The sequence below is a fragment of the Poromitra crassiceps genome (assembly GCF_964638095.1).
Source record: "Poromitra crassiceps genome assembly, chromosome: 3".
NCBI classification, from domain to species: Eukaryota; Metazoa; Chordata; class Actinopteri; order Beryciformes; family Melamphaidae; genus Poromitra; species Poromitra crassiceps.
The window spans coordinates 63782019-63808846 of NC_139625.1; the positions used below are offsets into that span (position 1 = coordinate 63782019).

General features: G+C 44.6%; 1 protein-coding gene across 1 annotated transcript in view; it reads right to left on the bottom strand.

Annotated features, from left to right (window-relative positions):
• The window catches only part of LOC310773934 (sodium/potassium-transporting ATPase subunit alpha-1-like), a 61800-nt gene that overhangs the window by 32241 nt on the left and 2731 nt on the right, over positions 1-26828 (bottom strand). The window contains exons 2-6 of the mRNA XM_083633941.1: positions 6668-6781; positions 5384-5443; positions 3454-3555; positions 1940-2041; positions 1001-1114 (exon numbers count right to left, since the gene is read on the bottom strand). Of these exons, the coding sequence (XP_083490067.1) occupies positions 1001-1114; positions 1940-2041; positions 3454-3555; positions 5384-5443; positions 6668-6781 (492 nt within the window). The remainder of the gene's footprint in view (positions 1-1000; positions 1115-1939; positions 2042-3453; positions 3556-5383; positions 5444-6667; positions 6782-26828) is intronic.

Below are 26828 nucleotides of genomic sequence, written 5' to 3' on the forward strand. Positions count from 1 at the left end.
GATGCAAGTTTTGTTTACCATAATGATTACGTTCGTCATCATAATGGATTATTGGAACATGACAAGGAGTCATCCCCTCTTCCTCACCGCATCTTGCTTGTCATCCCACGCGATGTAAGTTGCTTGTTTACAAGTTAACAGCTTTGTCAGTGTTGTGTAACGTGTTAGCCGCAACGCGCAACTATAAAGGACTTTGTCACGGCTACGTAACGTTACATTAGCAAGCAGAAGACAGACAGAATTTGCAAAACAGCTTATTGCCTGAGTAATAAAAGTCATTAGGATACTGCTCTGCACTTTTTTGACGACGGTGAATGGGGAGCAGCTGGACGCTTCAATGTTGTTGTGGTTTTGTGAAGTAGCATGGAAGCTACGGCTTGTAAACATGCTGGAGCGACCCCCAGTAATGTTTCCTCTCCACAAAACGTTCCATTCAGTGAACGCGGATTTCTATAGCCTTTGTGTTGTTTTGGTGTGTCTTCTGTGGTGTATAATTCAATTCAATTTAATGGCGTTCAAACAGTGTTTAGGTGCTTTACCACCACTTCTGGATTTGACGTATTCGTCATGTCGCTTCACGCACCGAACCGTGACACCCATACCGTGAATTCACGGGACGAATACACGTACCGCGACACCCCTACTAGCTTGTCAGGAAGGCTAAATAATGCTCCAAAGTTAGGCTACATTTTGGCGAGGAAAAACTGGCATGGCCATTTTCAAAAGGGTCCCTTGACCTCTCGCCTCAAGATATTTGAATGAGAATGGGTTCTATGGCATGCCCACGTTATGCTAATCCCATGCAGTATATTTAGGGCAGAAACAAGAAGAGAAAATCTGATATTTGGGTCACGACTTAATGACTAAGGAAGAATGTGGGTCATGAGGCTAGATCACTTGAGAACCACCGATATCCAGTTTGTCATTTCTTCTGTGTAAAACAGATGGAACAATGAAAATAAATTGATGGATGGTCTCAATGAAATGCATGGGGTAATACCTGTGGGACCAGGTTCTTGAAGGAGTCCATGATCTTGGAGCTCTTAGCCTCTTGGTAGTAGGAGAAGCAGCCAGTGATGATGACGACAGCAGAGAGCACAACACCCAGGTACAACTGTGCAAGTCAAAATATAACAGCATTTATATTTGCACTTAATGCATGATGAGTTGGGAATGATAGGGACGCTTTCTCCTCACTTTTCAATAGACACACATCGCCACATACATCGTCAGCTCTCCTGAGATATTGTGCCATAATTTTACATCAACCCTTATATTCTGCACAATCATAAGCTAAAACAAAATCTGTTTGCATATTGCAAAGTATTAATGCAACATTTTCAACTTGCCAGCCTCAAACATGAGCTGGAAATCTTTAGCTGTCCAATATTTTTGGTCTTCATTACATAATTATTGGTTAACTGTCATTCTGAGAGAATCTTATAATATCAGTTCAGTTCAGTTATGTTTATAGCCCCTTATCACAAGAATGTCTCAAAGGGTTTTACATAACATCATCACAGTCATATACATAGACATCATACACACAACATAGGTTACATATTTCATATACATACTACACATTTTACTAGCTTACAATATAATACTACACAAACAATACAATACACTACAATATCTTTGGACTGTGGGAGGAAACGGGGCACACAGAGCATGCAAATATGGGGAGAACTCCACACAGATTTGAACCCACAACCTTCTTGCTGTGAGGTTACAGTGCTAACCACTGACCCCCCGTGCCGCAAATCAACATATTGATTGATTAATCAGACACACAAATGGACAAATGATACAAAGGACCTCTTGAAATAGCAACATATGACAAAATAATCATAATAGATACTTGTCAGTTTTTGAGTTTTACATTAATGTGTGACATATTGTCATATCAAAACAGTATATTTTAAGGGTGTTTTCTTACATTGTCATTGGCTGGCTCGTCCTCCATGACAGCCTGGATTCCATAGGCCAGGAAACAGAGAAGGGCTCCGGTCCACAAAAGCATGGAGAAACCACCAAACATCTGAATGAGAGAGGAAAAGGAGTGACTTTCTGTCTCTGAGGTTTGACCGAGTACCTTCTGATTAGCTTAATACACAGAAGATGAAAACCCTTAAAGGGACAGCTCACCCTAAAATCCAAAATACATATTGTTCCTCTCACCTGTAGTGCTATTTATCCATCTATATCGTTTTGGGATAGTTGCCTGAGTTTTGGAGATATCGGCCATAGAAATGCTACCTTCTCTCCAATACAATGGAACTGGATGGCACTCGGCTTGTAGTGCTCGAAACACCAAAGAAATACATTTGAAAAACTCACCAGGATTGTCTCTTTCCAGAAATCATGACCCGGTTACTCAAGATAATGCACAGACTTTGTTGTGAGCAGTTTCATGTAGGAACTATTTTCTTTTGCAGTCTCATGTAGGAACTAGCTAGCAGCTAGCGGCTGTAGTTCGGTCAAAAGAAAATAGTTCCTCCATGAAACTGCTCATGACAAGGTCTGTGGATTATCTTGAGTAACGGGGTTGTAGGGAAGTTTGTGTGGTTGCCTTGTGTGAAGTGTGAAGTTGCTGGATCTTAGGTAAGGGCTCACGGGCAGTGATCGGTTAGAACCACAGAGATGTCTTTCAGGCGAATTTATTGGAATATCAGGCAGAAGCAGTATACAGAGTGGCATACAGATTGCAGAAAGGGGAACATAGGACACATATCATAGCAGAACAACACCTTTTATACCCCCCCCCACATTCGATGTATGATATCGTTGGTGATGTCACAACGTCCGGGGAGGTATGACATCATCGGTGACCTCATAAAGTCACGTCTGCCATCACAGTCAGCCTAGACCGTCTGACTTCGCTGATGACCTCACAGGGGAAACTCTGACATCACCGATGACCTCACGAGGTGAACTCTGACGTCATCATCGATGATGTCACGGCGGTGTCATCATCATTACGTCGTTGGCGCCTTGGTTCGTGGGCGTCAATTGCCCCAAGAACAGGCCTGATGGTGGGCCATTATGGACCATTTTCCATAATGGTCCATTGGAAAGAGACAATGCTGTTGAGTTTTTCAAATGTATTTCTTTGGCACTTTGAGCATCACAAGCCGAGTGCCATCCAGTTCCATTGTATTGGAGAGAAGGCAGAAACTCTGCGGCCGATATCTCCAAAACTCAACGATATAGATGGATAAATAGCACTACAGGTGAGAGGGAACATATGTATTTTGGATTTTAGGGTGAGCTGTTCCTTTAAAGGCAATCGCTTATACTTACTGTACAAGAGTTAAATGAGAGACAACCTCTGTGTTAAAGAAACTAAGATTTGACCGTTTTGACCTCCCTTTATGGTCAGGCTCAAACATTTTGAAACATTCTCAACTCCAGCCAAAAATGTCAAATTCAAAACAGAGATTTTGGTTTGACCTGTTTGCAGAACTTGACCCACTCTGGGGTGGTGGGGGGAGGGGTGAGGGCGTTGGGTCCGTCACGGGCTAGGATCTCTGCCGCCCTCGCACTAGTTAGACCCTAAAGTAGAGGAGAGAGACAGAAAGAGAGAGGGAGAGAGAGAGAGAGAGAGACAGAGATATGTTTCTTCTTTATTCTTGGCAATAAACTATTTTGATTTTCTTTCCCAGATGTTCCAAGATGTGTTCAATCACTGGCAGATAGGTAACAATACATAGTCCTGTTCTTATACATGTAGGTGCTTAGGAATAAACCACAAGGCGTGTATGATTTACGCTGAAGGTAAATAGTGTGGGAACTTCATCCAATGGCAGATGGGTGAAATATAGCAGTGCCACAGTGAGAACTAAGAGATTATTTGGCCAGATGGAGCCACATCATAGGCAGGAAGCATCACTGGGAAGACATTTTGGACTTGGCTTCTTCATCAAAATAGACTAATCAACAAATCTCTCTTCTGCATTTATGATAACATCTTAATAGTCTGCCACGTCTTTTATTATAATGAATATTGATGCAGAACTTTTAACCAAGTCTTATGCATATTGCCTGCCAGGCACCCCCCCCCACACACACACACACACACACAAAACAAGCCTATTGCTAACATGCATGCAAGTTCTGCTGGTGCTCCTAGTTGCCTAGCAACAGGGCATCAACAGAAAAACAGGGCCATCTCCTCCATCAGAAGGTAGGAGGAGGAAAACGGAGGAGGAAGGCAAAGAGTGTAGCGGCCAAGAGGCGAAGATCTGGTGTTTTTTTGACAACAGCGCATTTTGGCCTGAAAACGCCTCCTTGCTCCAATGGGAAACAGCACAGAACCATGACAGAGACACACCGTGACGGGGAAGAACACAGGCCGTTTCTGTAGAGGTACTTTTGTACAGCACTTTGTAGGCAGGACGTATTACTGGTGTCATTATGGTACTCTCCTTCAGACCAAAATGGCGGATTTGCTGTGCACTGATGTTGCAATGGAACAGCCTATTAGCCTTCTGTTCTTAGCAATAAGCTCTTTGAGTAAGGAGATGAGAAGATTCAAAGAGAGGAAGTAAACGACGGGAGGAATGGAGAGGAGGAAAAAGGAGGAGAGGAGGCTCTATGAAATCAGTGCAGAGGGGCTTCTGGGGGGGGGCGCTAAATTATTCAGTAGTGCTGCTCACTCACTCTCTCTCTCTCTCTCTCTCTCTCTCTCACACACACACACACACACACACACACACACACACACACACACACACACACACAAACACACACAAAGAGCTTGGAGACTCAAGTTTGGAGGCACTGATTAACCATTCTCCTTGATCTCCCCTGCATGACCGAGAGCACATTTGCATGAGGAGAGAGGCTGGCTGGCAGGGAGGAAGGGGCGTGTTAGAAAGACAGGAAACCAGAAACAAATAGTTCAGACGAGAAAGAAAAACCATCCATCGCTTTACCTCCTCTCCTCTCCATTCACCTCCATTTCCCTACCCCCTTCTTCCTCCTCCTCCTCCTCCTCCTCCTCCTCCTCCTCCTCCTCCTCCTCCTCCCTCTGATCGATGGACGCTCTTTAATAAACACTGGGATAGCTGAGCCTGTAGCAGCTGATCCCACAATCAATACCTCTTCCTTGATCATGTAAAGGAAATCCACTCTTATGATCTAAGGTGCTGTTAGTGCCGTGGACAGTTTGACTGAAACACTCTTCAAATATATATGTTCTCTAGAGGATGTCAAAATGATGAAATCTCATCTCAGTACGATTTAAAAAAGGCAGGCAGCAGCAGGTGAGACGCATCTCACGCACTAAGAAGTGGACACACATACACCACACACACACACACACACACACACACCACACACACACACAAACAGTAGGCTACAGTAGAAAACTCTGTCTTACCCTGTTGAGGTCTGTTCCATATTTGCGATTGAGCTCATCCAGGGTCAGCTTGTGATCATCCTATTAGGACACAGAAAAAAGGTGGTATCAGTCCTGTGTGTGTGTGTGTGTGTGTGTGTGTGTGTGTGTGTGTGTGTGTGTGTGTGTGTGTGTGTGTGTGTGTGTTCCATATTATGTCAAAACCTGGTGACATTCTCGGCACATTGTGCTCTGACCTTTCAATTTTAAAATGACTACCTTTCACAGGGTGAAACTACCACACTGTCACACAGAGAGAGAAACAGCCACAGGGGCCAGAGAAAGAAAGAACACAGAATAGACAGGAGGGAGGGAGGACGCCAGAAAGAGAAGAGGTAAAAAGGGGAGGCAGAGGATAAGACGTTCATAAGAAGAGAAAAGCAGCCTAGTTCCAATTGAACATGAGCTAATTAAAGTTCTGAAGTTCTCAATGAGCAGTAGGCTAGTAGATGATGGCCAACTGTGTTTATGAAAGCAGAAGTGATGAAATCAAAATGTGTTTGGCATATTGTATAAAAATTATACAACAGGTAGGTCCAAGCAAGCAATCTGAGTGTATTCACAATGTTTTTCTGCACGCACCTATTTGACCCTTATTATGATTATGAACGGTAAGCTGAAATCATCTAACCTAAAAGTAGCTAGCTTGGCTAGCTTCAGCCGGGAAACAGTTGACCTGTTGCTTGGCAACACTTGGTAGAGTTAGTGCAATCCTGAGAGAACTGCTTTGGTTGACGGAGACAAAAATCATCTGTTGTCTCAAATGACTTTAAAAAAGACTGACTTGATGAATAGCTTTTACAACTGTTGTATAAAAGCAATATCACACCTTATCATCACTAAGATTATGTTCGGCACTCGACCTGAGTTGCTATCCAGAAGAACAGCTGTCCCTTTTTGTGTGATACTGCTTCAATATTGCTTAATTGAAAAACAACCCTGCATGGGTCTCGTGTTGCTGTATTCAAGACATTATTAATACTTTCTCCGTCTTATAGCCTTGAGTTTGTGTTTTTTGGTCTTATGAAAGGGGGAGAGGTGACAGAGAGTGGAGGCTTAAGAGGAGTGGTAGGAGAAAAAGACCTTACAGTAGAGAACAGAACAGAAGGAAAGGCACGCATTGAGTCAAATTGAGCTATTGGACAAACAGAGAGAGAGACGTCCAGAGTGAGAGAGAGACGTCCAGAGTGAGAGAGAGAGACGTCCAGAGTGAGAGAGAGACGTACAGAGTGAGAGAGAGACGTCCAGAGTGAGAGAGAGACTGACCATGTCCACTTCTTTCTTCAGTTCATCCATATCCTTTTCTTTCTTCTTGCCCTTGGCTTTCTTCTTGCCGCCCTGCTCCGAGGTGGCAGCCAGCTCATACTGCTCACGGCCTTCCTGCAAGACCAAAACAAAGGAAAGTGTCATGATGAGAGAAAGGAGAATGAAATCAAAATAATTCAATCAAATGTGACGATGAATGAAAGAAGAGAGACAGAAACATTGTTTAGTGACCTATATATAACAAAAAACATTGAACAGATTAGCTGTGAAAATCTCTCCCATACGAATATGTGGATGATATTAGAGACGCGCAATATTGCCTTCACCAGAGATGAGAACTGACACAAAAAGCTGGCCGATGAAGAATGATACCACGGCTGCTTTCAACCAGCCAATCCAAAGAGGCGTTGCATCTGTTGCTATGTCGACTCTTGTGGCAAACCAGGAGCTAGTTAGCAATCTTTCTTTTCTCTGGTTTCTGAGTCCTATGTACTGCATGATGTACTGCATTAGAGCAAACCTTTCAGCCAATACACATCTGTACCAATGTGAACCATGAACCAAAAGTTTGGCAGAGGCTTTGAACCTAATTTCTACCACCACATCTGCAATTTAGCAGTGATCTCACTTTGAACTGAGCCAAGATAACCAAGAGAAAGCATAGATTGGTCCAAAGTAGATTTAAGAAAATGAGGGAATTTAATAAGTAAATGGGTATAAAACACTTACAGAGTTCATTCACAATAGTGCCAATTACCTTCTCACCACTGTGATGGAATCCTGTAAGCAAGGACCCTTTGTGTTATAATGTACCGTGTACACCACACACCAGCACACGAGGTCCTGAACAGATTCCTGCTCAGATGGACCAAGAGACAACATTCTGTGACTTAGATTGTTTCAAGTTTGAACCAAATTTCTAACCATCACATCTGCAATTTAATTAGGGGGAATCACCAGAAGGATGAATCGGTAAAATCACACTTCCAGAATTCCCTCACAACTATGCATAATCTAAGATGTAATTATGCTGCATATGATTTCGCTCACAAGGTAGAAAAATATGTTAATAATTTTGCACTGTAACCTTTTTACCTTGTAACACCTTGCAATTGCCTCTGTGTATGAAATGTGCTATAGAAATAAACTGCTTTGGTAACTTTTCTATAAAAGCCACGATCCACATGAGGATATTCTTAACTGTGATTATGGGAACTGCAGTGCTGCTGACGGTCCTCTGCCGCCCTCTAAGGTCGTGGGTTATCGCTACATTTGAGTATAATGACAAAAGAATGTTGGCCATAATCGCTGGCAGAATTGCACTTTTCCATTCCCTCTAAACGTTGCTCATGTGTCATGGCCTTTGGGCTGGGATACTTGGCAGCTCTGAAAGCAATTTAAAAAACGAGCAATACTCCCGGCAACGTGTACCAAAGTGAGACGCTGGGTCAAAACTCAGTGTGATGAAAGCAGCGAGGTTGTGGGTTGGGCCTGTGCATCACAGCAGTTAAAAAAAACAGACAAAACTGTGTGAAGACTCCTGAAGTGAGGGGGAAAGGGGCCATAGGGATAGGAAGGTGATAGAGAGTGGGTATTGGAGGGATGGGTAGGATTAGTTTCTAAGGGGATATGGGTGGAGTTGGGTGGAGTTGGGTGGAGTTGGGGGAAAGTGGTGCCATGGTCAAGGTTTGCGCTTGTTGTTCCTGGACCTTCACATCCCTCCATCTTTTTTTTTCCTAGGTTTGTGTGTGTGTGACCCTATTAATAGCAATAGTCTCATGCAACACTGTTTGTGATTGTATGTAGGCTACACACCAAGCCTGGCCACAAAGCCCCGCTTTGGTGTATTTTGAATATTCGGTACTCCATCTACAAGCAATAGTCTAGAATAAGAGAATTATGACAGGAAAATAAGATTCACATCAACAACTGAACTCTTATGGCACAGAGAGCACCAGCGGCTGCTGCAATACATTACTGGCTTTCCTGGGAAAGCTAAAGCAGCTCTGGTCTAGGATACTCCTTGGATGGGAGACTGGTGCTAGAGGTGGTGTTGGAGGACCAGTAGGAGGTGCTCTTCCCTCTGGTCCCATGAATAATCTCCCCAATGCCCCAGGGCAGAGACAGAGACCCTGTCTGTGAGTGAGCACCGTCCTTCGGATGAGACATAAAACTGAGGTCCTGACTCTCTGTGGTCATTAAAAGATCCCATTGGCACTCTTCATAAGAGTAGGGTTGTCACCTCGTGCCCTGGCTACATTCCCAAACAGGCCTTCCTTCAAACATGGCCATGTTTCACCCTCCTCCCCTCTGGCCACAAATACAGACAACCACTCTGCAAAAAAGAGTTTTGTCCCCTCAGCTACAACTGCCTTAAAACGCCTGGGCAAATAGTTAGAGACCTGCGTGTGGTGTCTCTCTTGTTGTCTCTGTGTGTTTATTTGTTTCTAAATGTTTGTTGTACAGACTGTGGAATAACATTTCCTCCACAGAGGACAAAGTATGAATCTGAATCTGAATCAAATTGGCACATTCAGTCCACCGTGATAGCTGATGTGTGGTGAGCGTTCTGGTGCAAACTGGCTGCCGTGCATCACCCAAGTGGCTGCTACACAGTACACATCGGTATTGGTCGGATGAGTTGAGCCCCACCCTCACAACACCCCTCCCACCCCCTATGTGAGGCACCTTGAGTATCTAGAAATGTGCAATAAATGCAACCAATTATTCTTATTCTTATTACCAGACAGTCATCAGTCGCTGTTCTGTTCTGTTCAGATGACACAACTTGCAGTCTTGTGGGAGACTTTGTGTCGTTGTGGATTTCACACTACATTATATGACTCAGCGGCGACAGGGGATCACGCATTAATGAATCCATCCCTGACGAGTCCACAAACACAGTCTCACACAGGTCTGCTCACGGCTTGATCTCTAAACACACACACTCTGGCACAACATATGGCTCATTGTACACTGTACAGGTTCCAAATTATTAAGTCAGAGTTATGAAGTTTACTGCTATCTCAAATATTATTCCGGGTTCTGTTAGATAATAGAATGATTAAACATCATTATTATGTTATGTTATTATGTTATGTTCGTGTGGGTTTCCTCCCACCACCAAAAGACATGTATGTTAGGGTTAATACTCCTGTCAGCGCCCCTGACCAAGGCACTGGCAAAAGAACTGGAGTTGGTCCCCGGGCGCTGCACAGCGGCTGCCCACTGCTCCTAGTTCTAGGAAGGTTCCTAGTAGAGGATGGGTCAAATGCAGAGGATGAATTTCCCCATGGGGATAAATAAAGGATAACTTAACTTAACTTATGATTAAAATGCTTTAAAAAAATAGTTTTTAGCTGTGGGACAGCAGTTTGCACCAATTCGATAGAATCCCCCGTATTCTTTTCTCCGTCTTTGTAAAGTCATTGCGTGTCTTCTTGCGCTCTCATTGGCTGTAGCACGTTGATGGCTCTCCCCCTCACTGCGCTCTCATTGGCTGTAGCACGTTGATGGCTCTCCTCATCACTGCGCTCTCATTGGCTGTAGCACGTTGATGGCTCTCCTCCTCACTGCGCTCTCATTGGCTGTAGCACGTTGATGGCTCTCCTCCTCACTGCGCTCTCATTGGCTGTAGCACATTGATGGCTCTCCCGACACGACGTGGGGCCTCTGTGACTCATCGGTGAGCTCTCTGCGAGCTCCCCGCTCGCATCTGTTCACACATAACAATCGAGGGCCGATTTGCGAGGGCCGAGGGTTTGTCGGCAAGCTCCAAAAAGTGACATCGAGGGCTCATAGAGTCGAGTCTGAACTTGGCTTTAATCTTTTTAATCTTTTCACACATCAGCAGAATATTTTTCGAATCGATGAAAATCTACAAGACATTTAGCTATGGAAATAAAAAGTGCTCAAGGGATCAATCAAGTTAACGAATGACACTTTTGCTGTCGGTGTCAATAATGATAGCCAGGGGAGGAGAGCACGTAGGTGTGTGTGTGTGTGTGTGTGTGTGTGTGTGTGTGTGTGTGTGTGTGTGTGTGTGTGTGTGTGTGTGTGTGTGTGTGTGTGTGTGTGTGTGTGTGTGTGTGTGCGCGTGCGTCTGCGTGTGTGTGCGTGCGTGCGTGCGTGCGTTTTTGGGTAAATGGGAACTTAAGCACATTTCTTGCATGGTAAGGGAATTTCTGAGGCTTTGGGTAAAACAAAATTGACACACACGACTTTTGCAGTACAGCACGTCTCTCCCTCAGGCAAAAATACAATTGTATTCATGCCCTAACTAAACACTTCTCCTTACCCAATACAGTAAATACCTCTGCATAAAAGAAGCTTGTTCCATTGTGTGGACTAAAGCGGTAATTTTCTGGTAATCACATTTTAGGGACACCATGTTGGGGATAACTGTCCAACCCTGATTTCCAAAGCAAAACGTTCCCTTGTGGGGCAAAAAAGATTTTATGATCATTTTTAAATTAAACCAAACACGCAGAAACACACAAACACACACATGTTGAGTCTCCCCACTGTGTCGTAAGGAGATAAGTGATCAAATATATGTTTCTCAGACAAAGCAACACACACACACACACACACACACACACACACACACACACTTCAGCAGCTCCAGAAACGTCTTCTCAATTTCGCCTCTCTCTTCATCTGGCTCTTTCTCTGTATTCTGTCTGGACGTCCCCTATCCTGATATCATCAGGGACTTTGGCAGAGTGACAGTCTCTCTCCCTCTGTTCTCTCTCTCCATCTCTCTTTTTCTGCCTCCCTCTTTCATCCATCACAGCCCCCCCCTCTCATTATCAGCTCTGCCACTGTAGCTGACAGAGCAACAAAGGCCTGGGCAGAGATTGTGTCTCCTATGGCTGTAACCCAGAGGGGGTGAGAGAGAGTGACAGAGGGAAAGTGTGTGTGTGTGTGTGTGTGTGTGTGTGTGTGTGTGTGTGTGTGTGTGTGTGTGTGTGTGTGTGTGTGTGTGTGTGTGTGTGTGTGTGTGTGTGTGTGTGTGTGTGTGTGTGTGTGCGTGCGTGCGTGTACGTGCAAGTGAGAAACAGACAGAGAAATACTTTATCAATGCTTTGGCAATAGATACCGCTGTATCAAATGTCAATAAACACTTTCAATTGAATTGAATTGAATTGAATTGAATTGAATTGAATTGAATTGAATTGGGAGACAGAGAAACTGTGCTGGTAAGAGGACAGTGCAACACTAGAAGCCAAGCAATCGATAAACGGTTAGCTCTCATCTATAATTCAGCATGTACAGGGATCAGGGGTGTTAGCATGTTAGCAAAGAGACAGAGAGAGAGAGAGATAAACAGACAGAGAGAGAGAGAAAGAGAGAGAGTGCCAGTCCACACAAGTTCGGATTCCATCCACCTGTTTTTATGCAAAATTTCAGATTGCGCATTAAAATCCTGAGCGGAAACAGCAAAAAATTCAATAAAACCTCCAAATATCGCAAAAAAGTTTTCACGCCTGAGGGAGGCGGAACAGTATGGGTGTATCGATAAAAGGAAATGCGATAAATGTAGTGGAAACAGCTTTAGCGAATGTGTAACCAAACTCCATTAAAAACATGCAGTTTTAACGGGGGAAGACAGCGAGATAACAGGTGACTCACATCCAGAATTGACATTTTATTCACTTACAGTAAACCTCTGTGGATATATGCCGAATTGAAGAGTGGCGTCTGGTAATACATTTTACGTACCTCTGTAGGCCTATAATCAAGAACCGTTAAATTAATATGTGATGTTTTTCATAGCGAGACAACGGCACGCACGTGTAACGTTAGCAGAGGCAGACAGCAGTGTGCTCTCCGTCACCAAGCCATCATGATTTACTCCACTTCAGTCTGAATATAGGATGTTTTCTCTTACCTCACATTTATTCAGAGAACGGGGTTAATTTCCCTCATTTGAGGGTTTGACTGGCACCTGGCGATGTTTTAATCACGTCAATGAATTGCCCCTCCTCTTCACCATTCCTGATATTACGCATAACGGTAGTGGGTGGAAACGTGCAAAATATCGTATTTTCTTTTGCCGACTTTCTGAAAATTCGATTAAAAGTTGCGATACCTTTGGATGGAAACCCAGTTATTGTCACCAAGTGATTACTAATGAGCAACTTGTGCAACCCCAAATGGTGTAGCAGCCATTTTGAATCCCATTCAGGAGGCAAACATGGGTGACCCAAGTGGAGGTCCCACACACACATCAACATGTGTTGCACATATCCCTCATCATGAAAATATATGAAAAGCAATATTGTATTTGAAGTGAATTATCCCTTTAAAGATTCCCAGGGAGTTAGCTGAGCTGTGTGTGATCCCAGCACATGTTGTTGTTGCTGCTCCAGGCGGCCCCCTGGCTGGCTAAGCTGGGAAAACACCGGGCCGCATGGTCCTGGATCAGCCAGGCCACATATTGTGTCTTGTGGACCCCTGAGGGCCACGGGGGGATTTGGGGGCTTTATGCAAACCCGTTATGAGCTGTAGAAAACAGGGGCTGTGTGCTTCTTTCTGTAGGTCCTCAAATGGTAATAACAGTATGGCTAGTTTGGCTACCAGCCTGTTTTACTTGAGCCTGAGTCCTGAGCAAGACCAGGTTACATTCACTGATTTTTATCCTGTGCTGAAATGTAGCTATATTGATAGTATTCTGTTAAATCACCACACAGCCATCTTGGTAGGAAAATAACAGGTGATTGTAATCAATTAACAGGTGATTACAATCACAAAGTGACACAAACAGCTAATGAGCTGTGTGTATTATAGCACCATATTGGTAGGCAAATGCTTGTGACATCATGGGAATACTATACAGTAAGCTACACGATATCACTGATACAGGCACTGTTCTTCACTGATTATACAATAGTGATGGCAGAGCAGAGTTAAATTCAAGACTTTAGGTCCTTTTTACTGCCAGTTAGAATGAAATCTAACACAATTTTTTCAGTTCCAGACATCTTATCCAATTGTGGACACTGCCGACACTCTCCTGGCGTGTCTTGCAGGAGTCTGGTGCTGGGGTCGTTCAGGCCCTTAAGCCTTGTCATACCTCATCTCTAACATGAGTTATCTCTAACATTGTGACGGAGGGTTCATATTAAAACGAGGTTATCAGAAGTGATCAGCTAACCCTGATTTGAATTAGAAGATAAGGTACAAATTACATTCAATTCAGGACATGATGCCGTGCATCACCCAGGTGGGTGCTACACTGCTACTACACATCGGTGTTGGATTTGTTGAATCCACCGCACCCCCCCCTGCCCACTTCTGATGTGTGAAGCACTTTGAGTATCTAGAAAGGTGCTATATAAATACAATACATTATTATTCATTATTATGATGATAAATTTATGACCAACTTAGTGAAAACACCATAATAATAAGACATTTTAAGAGTTTTACAGGACCTGCAGATCATCCACATCCCTGAAGTAGCCATCACAGAAAAGACTGTTTTGAATAGGGAGGTTACAAACACATGTAGTGACTGAAAAGGCTGTTTTGTAATAAAGAAAGATACACTTGTGACCAAAACCGAAAAACATGAGAGAGCTCACTTACTACTCCTTACTTACTTAGCTCCTTGGTTACCAGACGAGACTGCATAGCAACCAACAAAACCAGTATCTCAACATCCAAATAGGCTATCTGTCATTTTAAGTATACCACTTCAAGTATTCACAAAATCAATAGGGGCCAAGAGAAAAAACAACATTAACCAATTTCAGTGCTCCTCATCTTCAGCTACAGCTACAGGCTCACACTGTTTATTCAACAAAGGGCTGTTCTGGACGGCTGCTCCTATGTTACACTGCACAGTTGTTTACTTGTTTACTATGTTACACTGCACAGTTGTTTACTTGTTTACTATGTTACACTGCACAGTTGTTTACTTGTTTACTATGTTACACTGCACAGTTGTTTACTTGTTTACTATGTTACACTGCACATTTGTTTACTTGTTTACTATGTTACACTGCACAGTTGTTTACTTGTTTACTATGTTACACTGCACAGTTGTTTACTTGTTTACTATGTTACACTGCACAGTTGTTTACTATGTTACACTGCACAGTTGTTTACTTGTGAAAACAGCCGGCCGTCCCTGGTGTGTGCACTCTGCACTTGACATTTCCTTAAGCGTATTGGAAAAGATGTCAAGATGTCAAGATGTCCGACTGAGCCGTCTCCATGTTTACACGCGGGACAAACTTTTCCGTCTTCATCTGACTCTCTCTCTCTCTCTGCATTGGATTGGCTGCAGTAGCTTTGACTTTCTACTGACAATCAAGTCTTATTTTTAGCTGCGACCAGCAGCTCCAGAAGTCACTCTGTCGGTTGGTTGCTTGGTCGGTCGGTCCACAAAAGGTTCACCACCCTTTGGCGGCCACAGTTTTGGGCCTAGGAGGCTGAAATTGGGTCTGTAAAGGTTTATGTTCATGCCAATTGGCTAAAAGGCCGTCGGTGGGGGGGTCACATGTTTCTAAATGCAGGATGGTAGAGGCAGAGTATAGGCTGCACTGCCATGTGGGGACATTATGTCATTATATTAGTATTAAATGCAGGATGGTAGAGGCAGAGTATAGGCTGAACTGCCATGTGGGGACATTATGTCATTATTATTAGTATTAAATGCAGGATGGTAGAGGCAGAGTATAGGCTGCACTGCCATGTGGGGACATTATGTCATTATATTAGTATTCCTCACTGAAGCTACATTCTACCATAGCAGACAGTATCCATTTATCTCAAATATGAAAGCAAACCACACCAGCAAGCACTTTGTCTGATTTGTTGAATGATAAATATCAAAATATCACATTATCAGGACATCATCTGGTCAGACTAACAGCAGCTTTACACTATCTTGTCACTGTGTAGCAGGCGGTATCATGTGGCATTTTCAATCAGACAGACTATTCAGACTAGAGTTCAAGATAGGTCTGGGATTTATCGTATTTTCATCGTCATCGCGATATGAAAATGCGCAATGAACACATCGCAAAAGTCACGTGTTATCGCAAAAAAAAAAAAAAAAAAAAAAATTACAGTGCACCTGAACGCAACATGCAAGATACCGGCTGAATAAGTGTCCAAATGTTCATGTCATTCTGGCCAATACTCCACTTCTGTTATAACATTTCAGTCTGGAATATGGAATAGCTTTCAATAATCGTTATGACTAAAAGGCTAAAAGTAATCTCATGTGTAAGAAATGACTGTTCTACATTGAAGTAAAAATGTAAATAACTAACTTGTTGGTTTTGGATTTCTTTTAGCTTCAAGAGTGCATTTTTGTTCGTATGACCCTCAACACAGGCTTTGAGAATCCCGTGCCACTTACTGATACGTATGCTTAAATTAACACACTCATATTGCAAAATGAATTTAGGCCCTCACTGTAATACTTCAGAAGTTGAATTTGAAGTTCAGCATTAACACGTTGACTGCCACTGACGTATATATACGTCAAAAAAAATCCAGCGGTTCACTGCCATTGACGTATTAATACGTAAAAAAAATCGATTTTTTTTTTTTGACGGTGCTACGTGGATCAATGCCCCCCGCGTCTCCTATGGAGATATTGGAAGTATTGAATGTGTATAATCTATTTTACCGACCAGCTAGGTGGCGACGGTGCCCTCCCGACAGAGAGAAAGTCAACCAAAAGCAGCCGCCTCCCGCGGCTGCTTCCTCCATTCTCAAGGAAATGGCTTGCCGATTTTACAGTCATCAGTCACCAGACTCGCCGCTCTCGGGCCGCGCCAGCAGCAGCACACGGGGGATTGCAAATTTGCATAAGCCTAGAGTCGCACGGGGCTTCATCGGGGCTCTCAAACCCAAGACCTATCCACACTCGCTGCCAGGGAGGGAGGCTGCTCAAACTCGCTGCCAGGGAGGGAGGCTGCTCGAACTCGCTGCAGCAGCAGCAGCAGCAGACCACTCGCTTGTGACAAACGCAGGCTGAAAGCCACTAGACACGCCCACGGAGGGAGGAGTTGAAGGAGAGGGCGTTCGGAACTATATTGTTTGGATGTCTGATCTCTCACTGATGCCAAAAATAAATGGTTAAAGTGACTGTTCTGCCTGTTTGATTGAATTTCACAAAACTGCGATTATCTCAGCTTTCACTCTCAGACAGCTGAAACCATGCTGTACTCAACGGCTAATATCTACATAACTACTAACTCTACAAACTAACTCTTTTAGACAGAGAAAGCACACATTCTATTAGTACTTTTCTGAACTTTGTGTTCACAAACTCCAAGCAGAAAAGAATCCTCGGCTCTTTTAAAATGAGCCAGAATCCTCAAAAAATGGCCTGGCAGAAGCTACCTACAGCAAAAAAAAACGGCTGGCAGTCAATGTGTTAATACATTTGTCATTTTTTGTCTTAGATTTACCTTTGTGTGTTATTGCAATATAAAACTACATAATTGAGAATCGATTCTAGATTCTGGAATCGAGAATCGTTGGAATCGAGAATCGATTCTGGAATCGGATCGTGACCCCAGGAATCGGAATCGGATCGGATCGTGGCTTAGCCGGATCGGAGCACCCCTACCCATTAATATTTTTGTTTATAGCTTTTATTTATCGCAGGTCATATCGTCATCGCAATATTGAACAGTGTTATCGCACATCGCAGCTTTTCCTCATATCGTGCAGCCCTAGTTCAAGATCAACAAAACAATCAGCCATGATTTGGGAAATAAGGGAGGAAATGCACACAAAGACAGTGATCAAAGAAGAAATGGATGTCAGGAGGAATAGATCTGCAGATAGAAAGACCAACTGAACGGAGAAATGGCAGGATGCACTAAAGAGAATCTATCAGTCTTGCTGCTCTGAAAACCAAACACGACAACATAGTGACTAACAAACTGGTGTGGAATCTCTCACTGACAGACAGACACACACACACACACACACACACACACACAAAACTGGGCCCAGAACAATGGCCCTTTGTAGCACTTTTACAAAGGTCTATCAAACACAGAAAAAGGCTGAGAAATGGTTTCATGTGACTGTTAAGACCATCGACACGTGGGCAACTTTGTTTTAGTCCCAGAAGAAACGACCCTTCAAAATAGCTTATGTCTGTCCTGGAAATGCTCAATAAAGCTACAGGGCTTAGCTAAAACGAATCACATTCTTACTGCAGATTACACACTGGAACGCCATATTCAGTGATGTCATGGGAAAATAAGGTGGGCAAAGCATGAACTCTACTGAATTACAATGAGTCAAACACCCACAAAGAAGATGAAAGGTGTATTTTCAGGAGAGTAATATTGAATCTTCACCAAAACACCATATTTACAGGTCACTTAGATCGCTTTGATAGCATCGACTATGAGGTGAAGTATGAAGGTCCATCATTGAGACCATATTAGCTGAAAAGTGTGCGTAGTGCGTACACACAAGTCACAACATGTACATAGAGCTTTTTGGCGCTGTTAGAATGTGTGTTTTTGGTGACTTGAACGGCTGTACCGTTTACTCCAATCTAACTAAGTGAACGGCTGTACCTCACAGCATACTGCGCGGAGAGTGACGACAAAGGCATTGTTTATCTTGTTTATATATGGGCGATATGGCAAATAGGTGAATCTCCCAAAAAGTTGGCCTATCCCTTTAAGTGTGAGTGAATGGGCCCTGGAGCAGTGGAACAGTGCGTGGGAACCTTCTCTACAGGCTGCAGCAGAGGCGCCTACTCTGGCAACCCTCAGCGGAGATCAGGAAACTGAATGACGGGTAATTGGATTTCGGTTGAGAATGGGAGGAGAGAGCGAGCTAGGGTCTGCATTTGAAGAACAGAGAGAGAGAGAGAGAGAGAGAACCAACCCGAGGATGTGTGCTAGAAGGAGTGAGAGACAAGTGCACTTGAACAGCTTCTCGCTCGTTCATTCAAAACGTGTTCCGTCTCTCATAAGTGAACACATTTTGAACGAACAGGCGAGAAGCTGGACGGACACTACCCAGTGGTCAAAGTTGTCAGAACGCTGTTCTTTTCAGATTATACAACTTGCTGTCTTGTAATGGCGAGTGTTAAAGTCATTGTGGTTTTCACTTGACTAAACTGCGACACATTACAAGATATTTCACCAGGAGAATCCCCGACGAGTCGACAAACACAGTCTCACACAGGTCTGCACTGTAACGGCTTTATACACACACACCCTCGCACAACATATATGGGCCATTCTACACAATTGGTTCAAAGTCAGCGTTATTAAGTTTCCTACTATCTCAAATATTATTGTGGGTTTCAATAGATACAATGATCTTAGTAAACAAACATCTAAGGGTAGTTTGTTCCTTGTGGGACAGCATTTTGCACCAATTTGGTAGAAAGGCCAATTTCTCCGTCTTAGCTCCTCAGACCAGTTGCCTGGAGGAAAGTCACCCCGTGTCTTGTGCTCTCATTGGCTGAAGCACATTGATGTCTCTCCTGACACCAGCAGATATTTAGCCTGCTAACAGATATCTGTCAGGTGTTGGTGACTCATTGGCGAGTCTGTGGACAGACTTCAAACAGAGCAATCGAGCGCCGATTTGATAGCGGCGAGCCAACGGCAATTTGCCTCTGATCTGGGGGGGTTGTTGATCTGGGGGGTTGTTGATCTGGGGGGGTTGTTGATCTGGGAGGTTGTTGATCTGGGGGGGTTGTTGATCTGGGGGGTTGTTGATCTGGGGGGGTTGTTGATCTGGGGGGGTTGTTGATCTGGGGGGTTGTTGATCTGGGGGGGTTGTTGATCTGGGGGGTTGTTGATCTGGGGGGGTTGTTGATCTGGGGGGGTTGTTGATCTGGGGGGTTGTTGATCTGGGGGGGTTGTTGATCTGGGGGGTTGTTGATCTGGGGGGGGTTGTTGATCTGGGGGGTTGTTGGCATCGGTGAACTCCAAAAACTATCGCAGAGGGCTTGCTGAGGGGTATCGTCATGTAATCTGAATTTAGCTGAATGCAACTCAACCAAGAGTTTCTGAACAGAAGAGGCCTCCCTCTCTCTCTCTCTCTCTCTCTCTCTCTCTCTCCCTCTCTCTCTCTCTCTCCCTCTCTCTCGCTCTCTCGCTCTCTCGCCTGAGAGAACGACGACGTCCTATGGCTCAAACAAACATCAGATGAGAGCGTTCGGTCAAGCGGCCGCATATTTTAAAGCACACACACACGCACGCACGCAAACACACACACACACACACACACACACATTTCACAGGCAGACTCGAATTCCTATGAACAGTCATTCCCAGTGCCTGGGTCTTTTGCCAAATACACAAGCTGCCCATTCAACCATGCTCACACACACGCACGCACGCACGCACACACGCGCACACACACACACACACACACACACACACACACACACACTTCTGGGACTTTGGTCGGTTGCTACCGGTGACCGTTGCCACACCTCTTGAGATATGTGAATGGACAGTCACATGTTTAAGCCCCCCCCCCCGTCCCTTCCCCTCTCTCTCCATTCCTTCCCTTAGTCTCTCTCTCTCCCTCTCTCCCTCCTTGCTCCCACACGTTTCTCTCCGTCCTCCTTCCTTCCTTCATTTCCTCTTAACGATCCCTTTCTGTTTGAAGAGAGAAAAGCGGTGTGTTAATTTACGTGGGTCCGTGTTTAACACTCCCACCACGTCCGGAGCGACTTTCAGCGTTCCCGAAACAGAACAAAAGCTGATGAATGAATCAATGCCTTTCCTTGTTTGGAACGTGGCAGGCACTCCATGGCTGCTGGGTGAAAGCAGGCACTCCATGGCTGCTGGGTGAAAGCAGGCACTCCATGGCTGCTGGGTGAAAAGGGGAACGCAGGGTTTTCCACTAGTGCATTCACCACTCAAAGGAAGAATTCACAAACTGTCACTGTCACTTTGCCAACTCCAAATGTATTAGGCCTATTATTTTACCATCATGGAGAGTTGCCATTGCCATCATGACTCCCATATGTGGAGACTGTTCACTGACCACCAGACATAGTCAGCCACATCAGTGACTACTCACTGTAAAAAATAACATGGGAGTCAATGGAAATCTCTTCACCCACTTACTGAACTAATGAATGATACAATCTTACTGTCCTCGCTGAGCAGATTACAACAGGAAACTAACTCTCAAATGGACAATTCACAAAATGAAATGAATAGTGTTATGGATTTCCTTGGGGTTTTTATTAAGAGGCTTCAAAGGAACCATTTCATATTGCTGTCGTTTACATACTGATCCCCATCGCAAAATGCTCTCTTCACTTTGCCCTGTCCAGGGAAGTGCCTTGCCCAGGGACACTTCAGCAGGACAGATGCTTGTTGTCACAGGGTTGAATGTGGGCCTTTGCCTGAAGGCTGGTCTCCCTGCTTATAATATGCTGCTAACACACAGAGCCTGCTTATAATATGCTGCTAACACACAGAGCCCGCACGCACACACACACACACACACACACACACACACACACACACACACACACACACACACAGCCCGCATGCACAAACACACAGATCAGGCCGCATTCAAATTCTTTTCAAAGGTTTGAGAGCCAAGTATCTATTTGATCAGGTATCGGAAGAGTTTCATTCCAAATTACCCCATATCCATTTGGTAAAACCAACTAAAATGCTGTAATTTCTCATAAATAGAAGTGTTACCATTTTGTTAGCAAGCCTTCAACCATATTGCAAGGTGTCAGTTGTATTCAAAACGGTGAATATCTCAATGAATCAGTCAATCAACCGGCTCTCTTTACTTCCTGCCCTGGCCACGCCTCCAACACACACGCTGCTAGAAGTTTCATCATTACCCCCAAGTGTGTGTGTGTGTGTGTGGGGGGGGGGGGGGGGGGGGGGGGTGATGATGACTGCTGGACCTGTTTCACATGTATTTCTATCAAATATTCAAAACACTTTGTGGTTTCTTCTTGTGACGAATCAGTGAAAATGTCCCTGTGATTTTTCTAAGTGTTGATACTGCTCCCCTCAGGTGCTACTGACTCCACTGTTGTGACATCAAGGCAGCCATGACTCTACTGACTCCACTGTTGTGACATCAAGGCAGCCATGACTCTACTGACTCCACTGTTGTGACATCAAGGCAGCCATGACTCTACTGACTCCACTGTTGTGACATCAAGGCAGCCATGACTCTACTGACTCCACTGTTGTGACATCAAGGCAGCCATGACTCTACTGACTCCACAGTTGTGACATCAAGGCAGCCATGACTCTACTGACTCCACTGTTGTGACATCAAGGCAGCCATGACTCTACTGACTCCACTGTTGTGACATCAAGGCAGCCATAACTCTACTGACTCCACTGTTGTGACATCAAGGCAGCCATGACTCTACTAACTCCACTGTGGTGACATCAAGGCAGCCATGACTCTACTGACTCCACTGTTGTGACATCAAGGCAGCCATGACTCTACTAACTCCACTGTGGTGACATCAAGGCAGCCATGACTCTACTGACTCCACTGTTGTGACATCAAGGCAGCCATGACTCTACTGACTCCACTGTTGTGACATCAAGGCAGCCATGACTCTACTAACTCCACTGTGGTGACATCAAGGCAGCCATGACTCTACTGACTCCACAGTTGTGACATCAAGGCAGCCATGACTCTACTGACTACACAGTTGTGACATCAAGGCAGCCATAACTCTACTGACTCCACTGTTGTGACATCAAGGCAGCCATGATGACTCTACTGACTCCACTGTTGTGACATCAAGGCAGCCATGACTCTACTAACTCCACTGTTGTGACATCAAGGCAGCCATGACTCTACTAACTCCACTGTTGTGACATCAAGGCAGCCATGACTCTACTGACTCCACTGTTGTGACATCAAGGCAGCCATGACTCTACTGACTCCACTGTTGTGACATCAAGGCAGCCATGACTCTACTGACTCCACTGTTGTGACATCAAGGCAGCCATGACTCTACTGACTCCACTGTTGTGACATCAAGGCAGCCATGACTCTACTAACTCCACTGTTGTGACATCAAGGCAGCCATGACTCTACTAACTCCACTGTTGTGACATAAAGGCAGCCATGACTCTACTGACTCCACTGTTGTGACATCAAGGCAGCCATGATGACTCTACTGACTCCACAGTTGTGACATCAAGGCAGCCATGACTCTACTGACTCCACTGTTGTGACATCAAGGCAGCCATGACTCTACTGACTCCACTGTTGTGACATCAAGGCAGCCATAACTCTACTGACTCCACTGTTGTGACATCAAGGCAGCCATGACTCTACTAACTCCACTGTGGTGACATCAAGGCAGCCATGACTCTACTGACTCCACTGTTGTGACATCAAGGCAGCCATGATGACTCTACTGACTCCACTGTTGTGACATCAAGGCAGCCATGACTCTACTGACTCCACTGTTGTGACATCAAGGCAGCCATGACTCTACTAACTCCACTGTTGTGACATCAAGGCAGCCATGACTCTACTGACTCCACTGTTGTGACATCAAGGCAGCCATGATGACTCTACTGACTCCACAGTTGTGACATCAAGGCAGCCATGACTCTACTGACTCCACTGTTGTGACATCAAGGCAGCCATGATGACTCTACTGACTACACAGTTGTGACATCAAGGCAGCCATGACTCTACTGACTCCACTGTTGTGACATCAAGGCAGCCATGACTCTACTGACTACACAGTTGTGACATCAAGGCAGCCATGCCTCTACTAACTCCACTGTTGTGACATCAAGGCAGCCATGATGACTCTACTGACTCCACCGTTGTGACATCAAGGCAGCCATGACTCTACTGACTCCACTGTTGTGACATCAAGGCAGCCATGACTCTACTGACTCCACTGTTGTGACATCAAGGCAGCCATGACTCTACTGACTCCACTGTTGTGACATCAAGGCAGCCATGACTCTACTGACTCCACTGTTGTGACATCAAGGCAGCCATGACTCTACTAACTCCACTGTTGTGACATCAAGGCAGCCATGATGACTCTACTGACTCCACTGTTGTGACATCAAGGCAGCCATGACTCTACTGACTCCACTGTTGTGACATCAAGGCAGCCATGACTCTACTAACTCCACTGTTGTGACATCAAGGCAGCCATGATGACTCTACTGACTACACAGTTGTGACATCAAGGCAGCCATGATGACTCTACTGACTCCACTGTTGTGACATCAAGGCAGCCATGACTCTACTTACTCCACAGTTGTGACATCAAGGCAGCCATGACTCTACTGACTCCACTGTTGTGACATCAAGGCAGCCATGACTCTACTGACTCCACTGTTGTGACATCAAGGCAGCCATGACTCTACTGACTCCACTGTTGTGACATCAAGGCAGCCATGACTCTACTGACTCCACTGTTGTGACATCAAGGCAGCCATGACTCGCTCTGCTGAAATGTGACATTCTTCACTTTACATGAGCCATATTGGGACTCTCAGGGGAAGGAATATTACTAAATGACAGGACAAGACGTTGGCCTGGACTCGGCCATGTCTGCTTGGAATGGAAATGTTTTTTTACGAGTTCCTCGTTTTAGACAAACAGGGCCGGAGAGCAAACCTGAGGAGAGGAGAGGAAAAGCACTGAGGAGGGAAGGGAAGGGAAGGAGGACACTGGAGCTTGTTTTCTTTACGCGGGCGCTCCACTTCTGCTGAGCAACGAGCGCACAGTGAAAGTTCAAAGACTCGCCACAGAAAACAGATCGCACGGCACAAGCTGCTTAACCAAACAGAGGCAGAGACAGCGGGCAAGAGAGAGAGAGAGAGCGCTGGCATGTGAACGAATGAGAGAAAGAGAGAGAGGGAGTCAGAAAGAAAAGCAGGGAGGAGAGAGAGAGAGAGAGGGGGGGGGAAGGATAGAGAGAAAGATAGCAAGGCAGGGATAACAGAGAGCGACAGAGCATGAGACAGGACCAATATAAGAGGGGAAAAGATGGAGAGAAAAGAGGCAAGAGGGTGTGAACAATGAGAGAAAGTGAGTCCAAGATGGAGTGAGGGAGAGAGAGAGAGAGAGAGAGAGAGAGAGAGAGAGAGAGAGAGAGACGGAGAAAGAGTACGCTGTGTTCTGTCACAGGGATGGGGTGGCGTGTGACAAAAGCCCCAGTTAATACACAATGACTGCCAAGCGGAAAGAATGTTAAATCCTCGGAGAGAGAGAGAGAGAGAGAGAGAGAGGGGAAGAGAGATGGAGAGAAAGAGAGAGAGAGAGGGAGGGAGAGAGATGGAGAGAGAGAGATAGAAGAAGAGAGAGAGAGATGGAGAGAGAGAGAGCGAGAGAGATGGAGAGAGAGAGAGGGAGAGAGAGAGAGATGGAGAGAGAGAGAGAGCGAGAGAGATGGAGAGAGAGAGAGAGGGAGAGAGATGGAGAGACAGAGAGAGAAGGAGAGAGAGGAAGAGAGATGGAGAGAGAGGGGGGGGAGAGAGATGGAGAGCGAGAGAGAGAGATGGGGAGCACAGGAAGAGAGGCACAGGGGATTGGGGAAAGAGAATGGAAGAGGGAAGCAGAGCCTGGCTGAATGGATGCAAGGAAGGGAAGCAACGCTGGAAAAAAGATGGAGAGAGAGAGACACAGAGGGAGGGAGAGAGAGACACAGAGGGAGGGAGAGAGAGAGAGGCCTCCCTGCTAGCTTAGTTTAAGGTGTGGAATGACAAGTGAAAAAGAACAGGGTTGAGTCCACACTACAGTTGGGGAGAAGCAAGTTGGACATGGTCTGAAAGCAACAGTGTTGCCATCTGTGGCCTTTAAAATAAACACCTTGGTTGCCATTTATTGGCTCAGGGTCCAAAATGAACACCCGCCAAGCGCCAAACGCAGGTAAATTTTGAGTTTGGCAGATTCAAAAGAATGAGGTCACTCACCAGCTGACTGGTAAATAATTCAGAATCACAGCATAGTTTATTATGTGCTTAGACCGGCTGAGACTAATGTGACCCTCTCTAGGGCTGGGCAATAAATCAATAGCAATATATATCGGCCATAGACAATTCATCAATACAATAAGAAAATACTTCAATATATATCGATATGTCCCTTGATAATGGAGCGTGTCTTTTAATTATGTTAACATTAAAATGATTACATGTGTGCCTTGATAAATAAGCTGGTTCAATTTAACCTTTTTTCTTTTGTCGTCTTTCTTAAAGATAGGTATTTAAAAATATCAATAATTATCGATACAACTGATAGGAAATATTTTATATGGATAATTTTTGGGGCTATATTGCGCAGCCCTACCCCTCGCTGTCCACCGTACCTATCCCGACATTTGATTTGATCAAAGCAGTGCTGAATCAAAACAAGCAGGCAGCAGCGTACTAATATTTTGTGCTTTCTACAAAATGTTTAGAAACATTCCCGGTGTTAAAGCCACAAAAACTAAAACATAAAGACGAAGAGAACCATCATGGAGGACGCCGTTTTCCAATAATAATAATGCATCGTGCCGTCTTATGTCCAGTAAAACATATTTGTGCCTGGTAAATTGTCTCTGGTTACCCGTCAAGGCAGATGAGCCAAAAAGTTAATGTTGGACCGTGCTCCACTGCCCATCATCAATGCCTCCAAATTGTTGTCTATGTATTGGGTCTGACTCTGCCACAGCTGTCAATGAACCTCTTTCAAGCCTTCAGACAAGGAACTGTGTCAACTTTGGAATTATTGATCGACCAACAGCTTGAATAGACCCTCCAATTTGATGAGATTTGGCCCCATGGATCCATACTGGATCCCCATACTGGAGTCTTTTTGTTGCCTTTGTTGGTTTAGTATTGATTGATTTCATAACGGCATGTGTGAAGAGATCATACTGAAATTCTCAATTTCAATAGCCATCCTTGTACATCCTCCAAGTCTTGTGCTTTTTATTATTATTTTTATTTAACCTTTATTTATACAGGTGAATCACCTTGAGACCTGGATCTCATTTTCAAGTGCGACCTGCTTTAGGAAGCACTACTCTTTATCACTAGAATGATCACAACTTACAACATCTTCAACAAGAAATATACAGCCTAAAATAATACAATTTGAAAACAGCCATCATCTGAAAGTCAACTTGACGGCATTATCTAAAGGGTGCATTCATGGTCAGTCTATG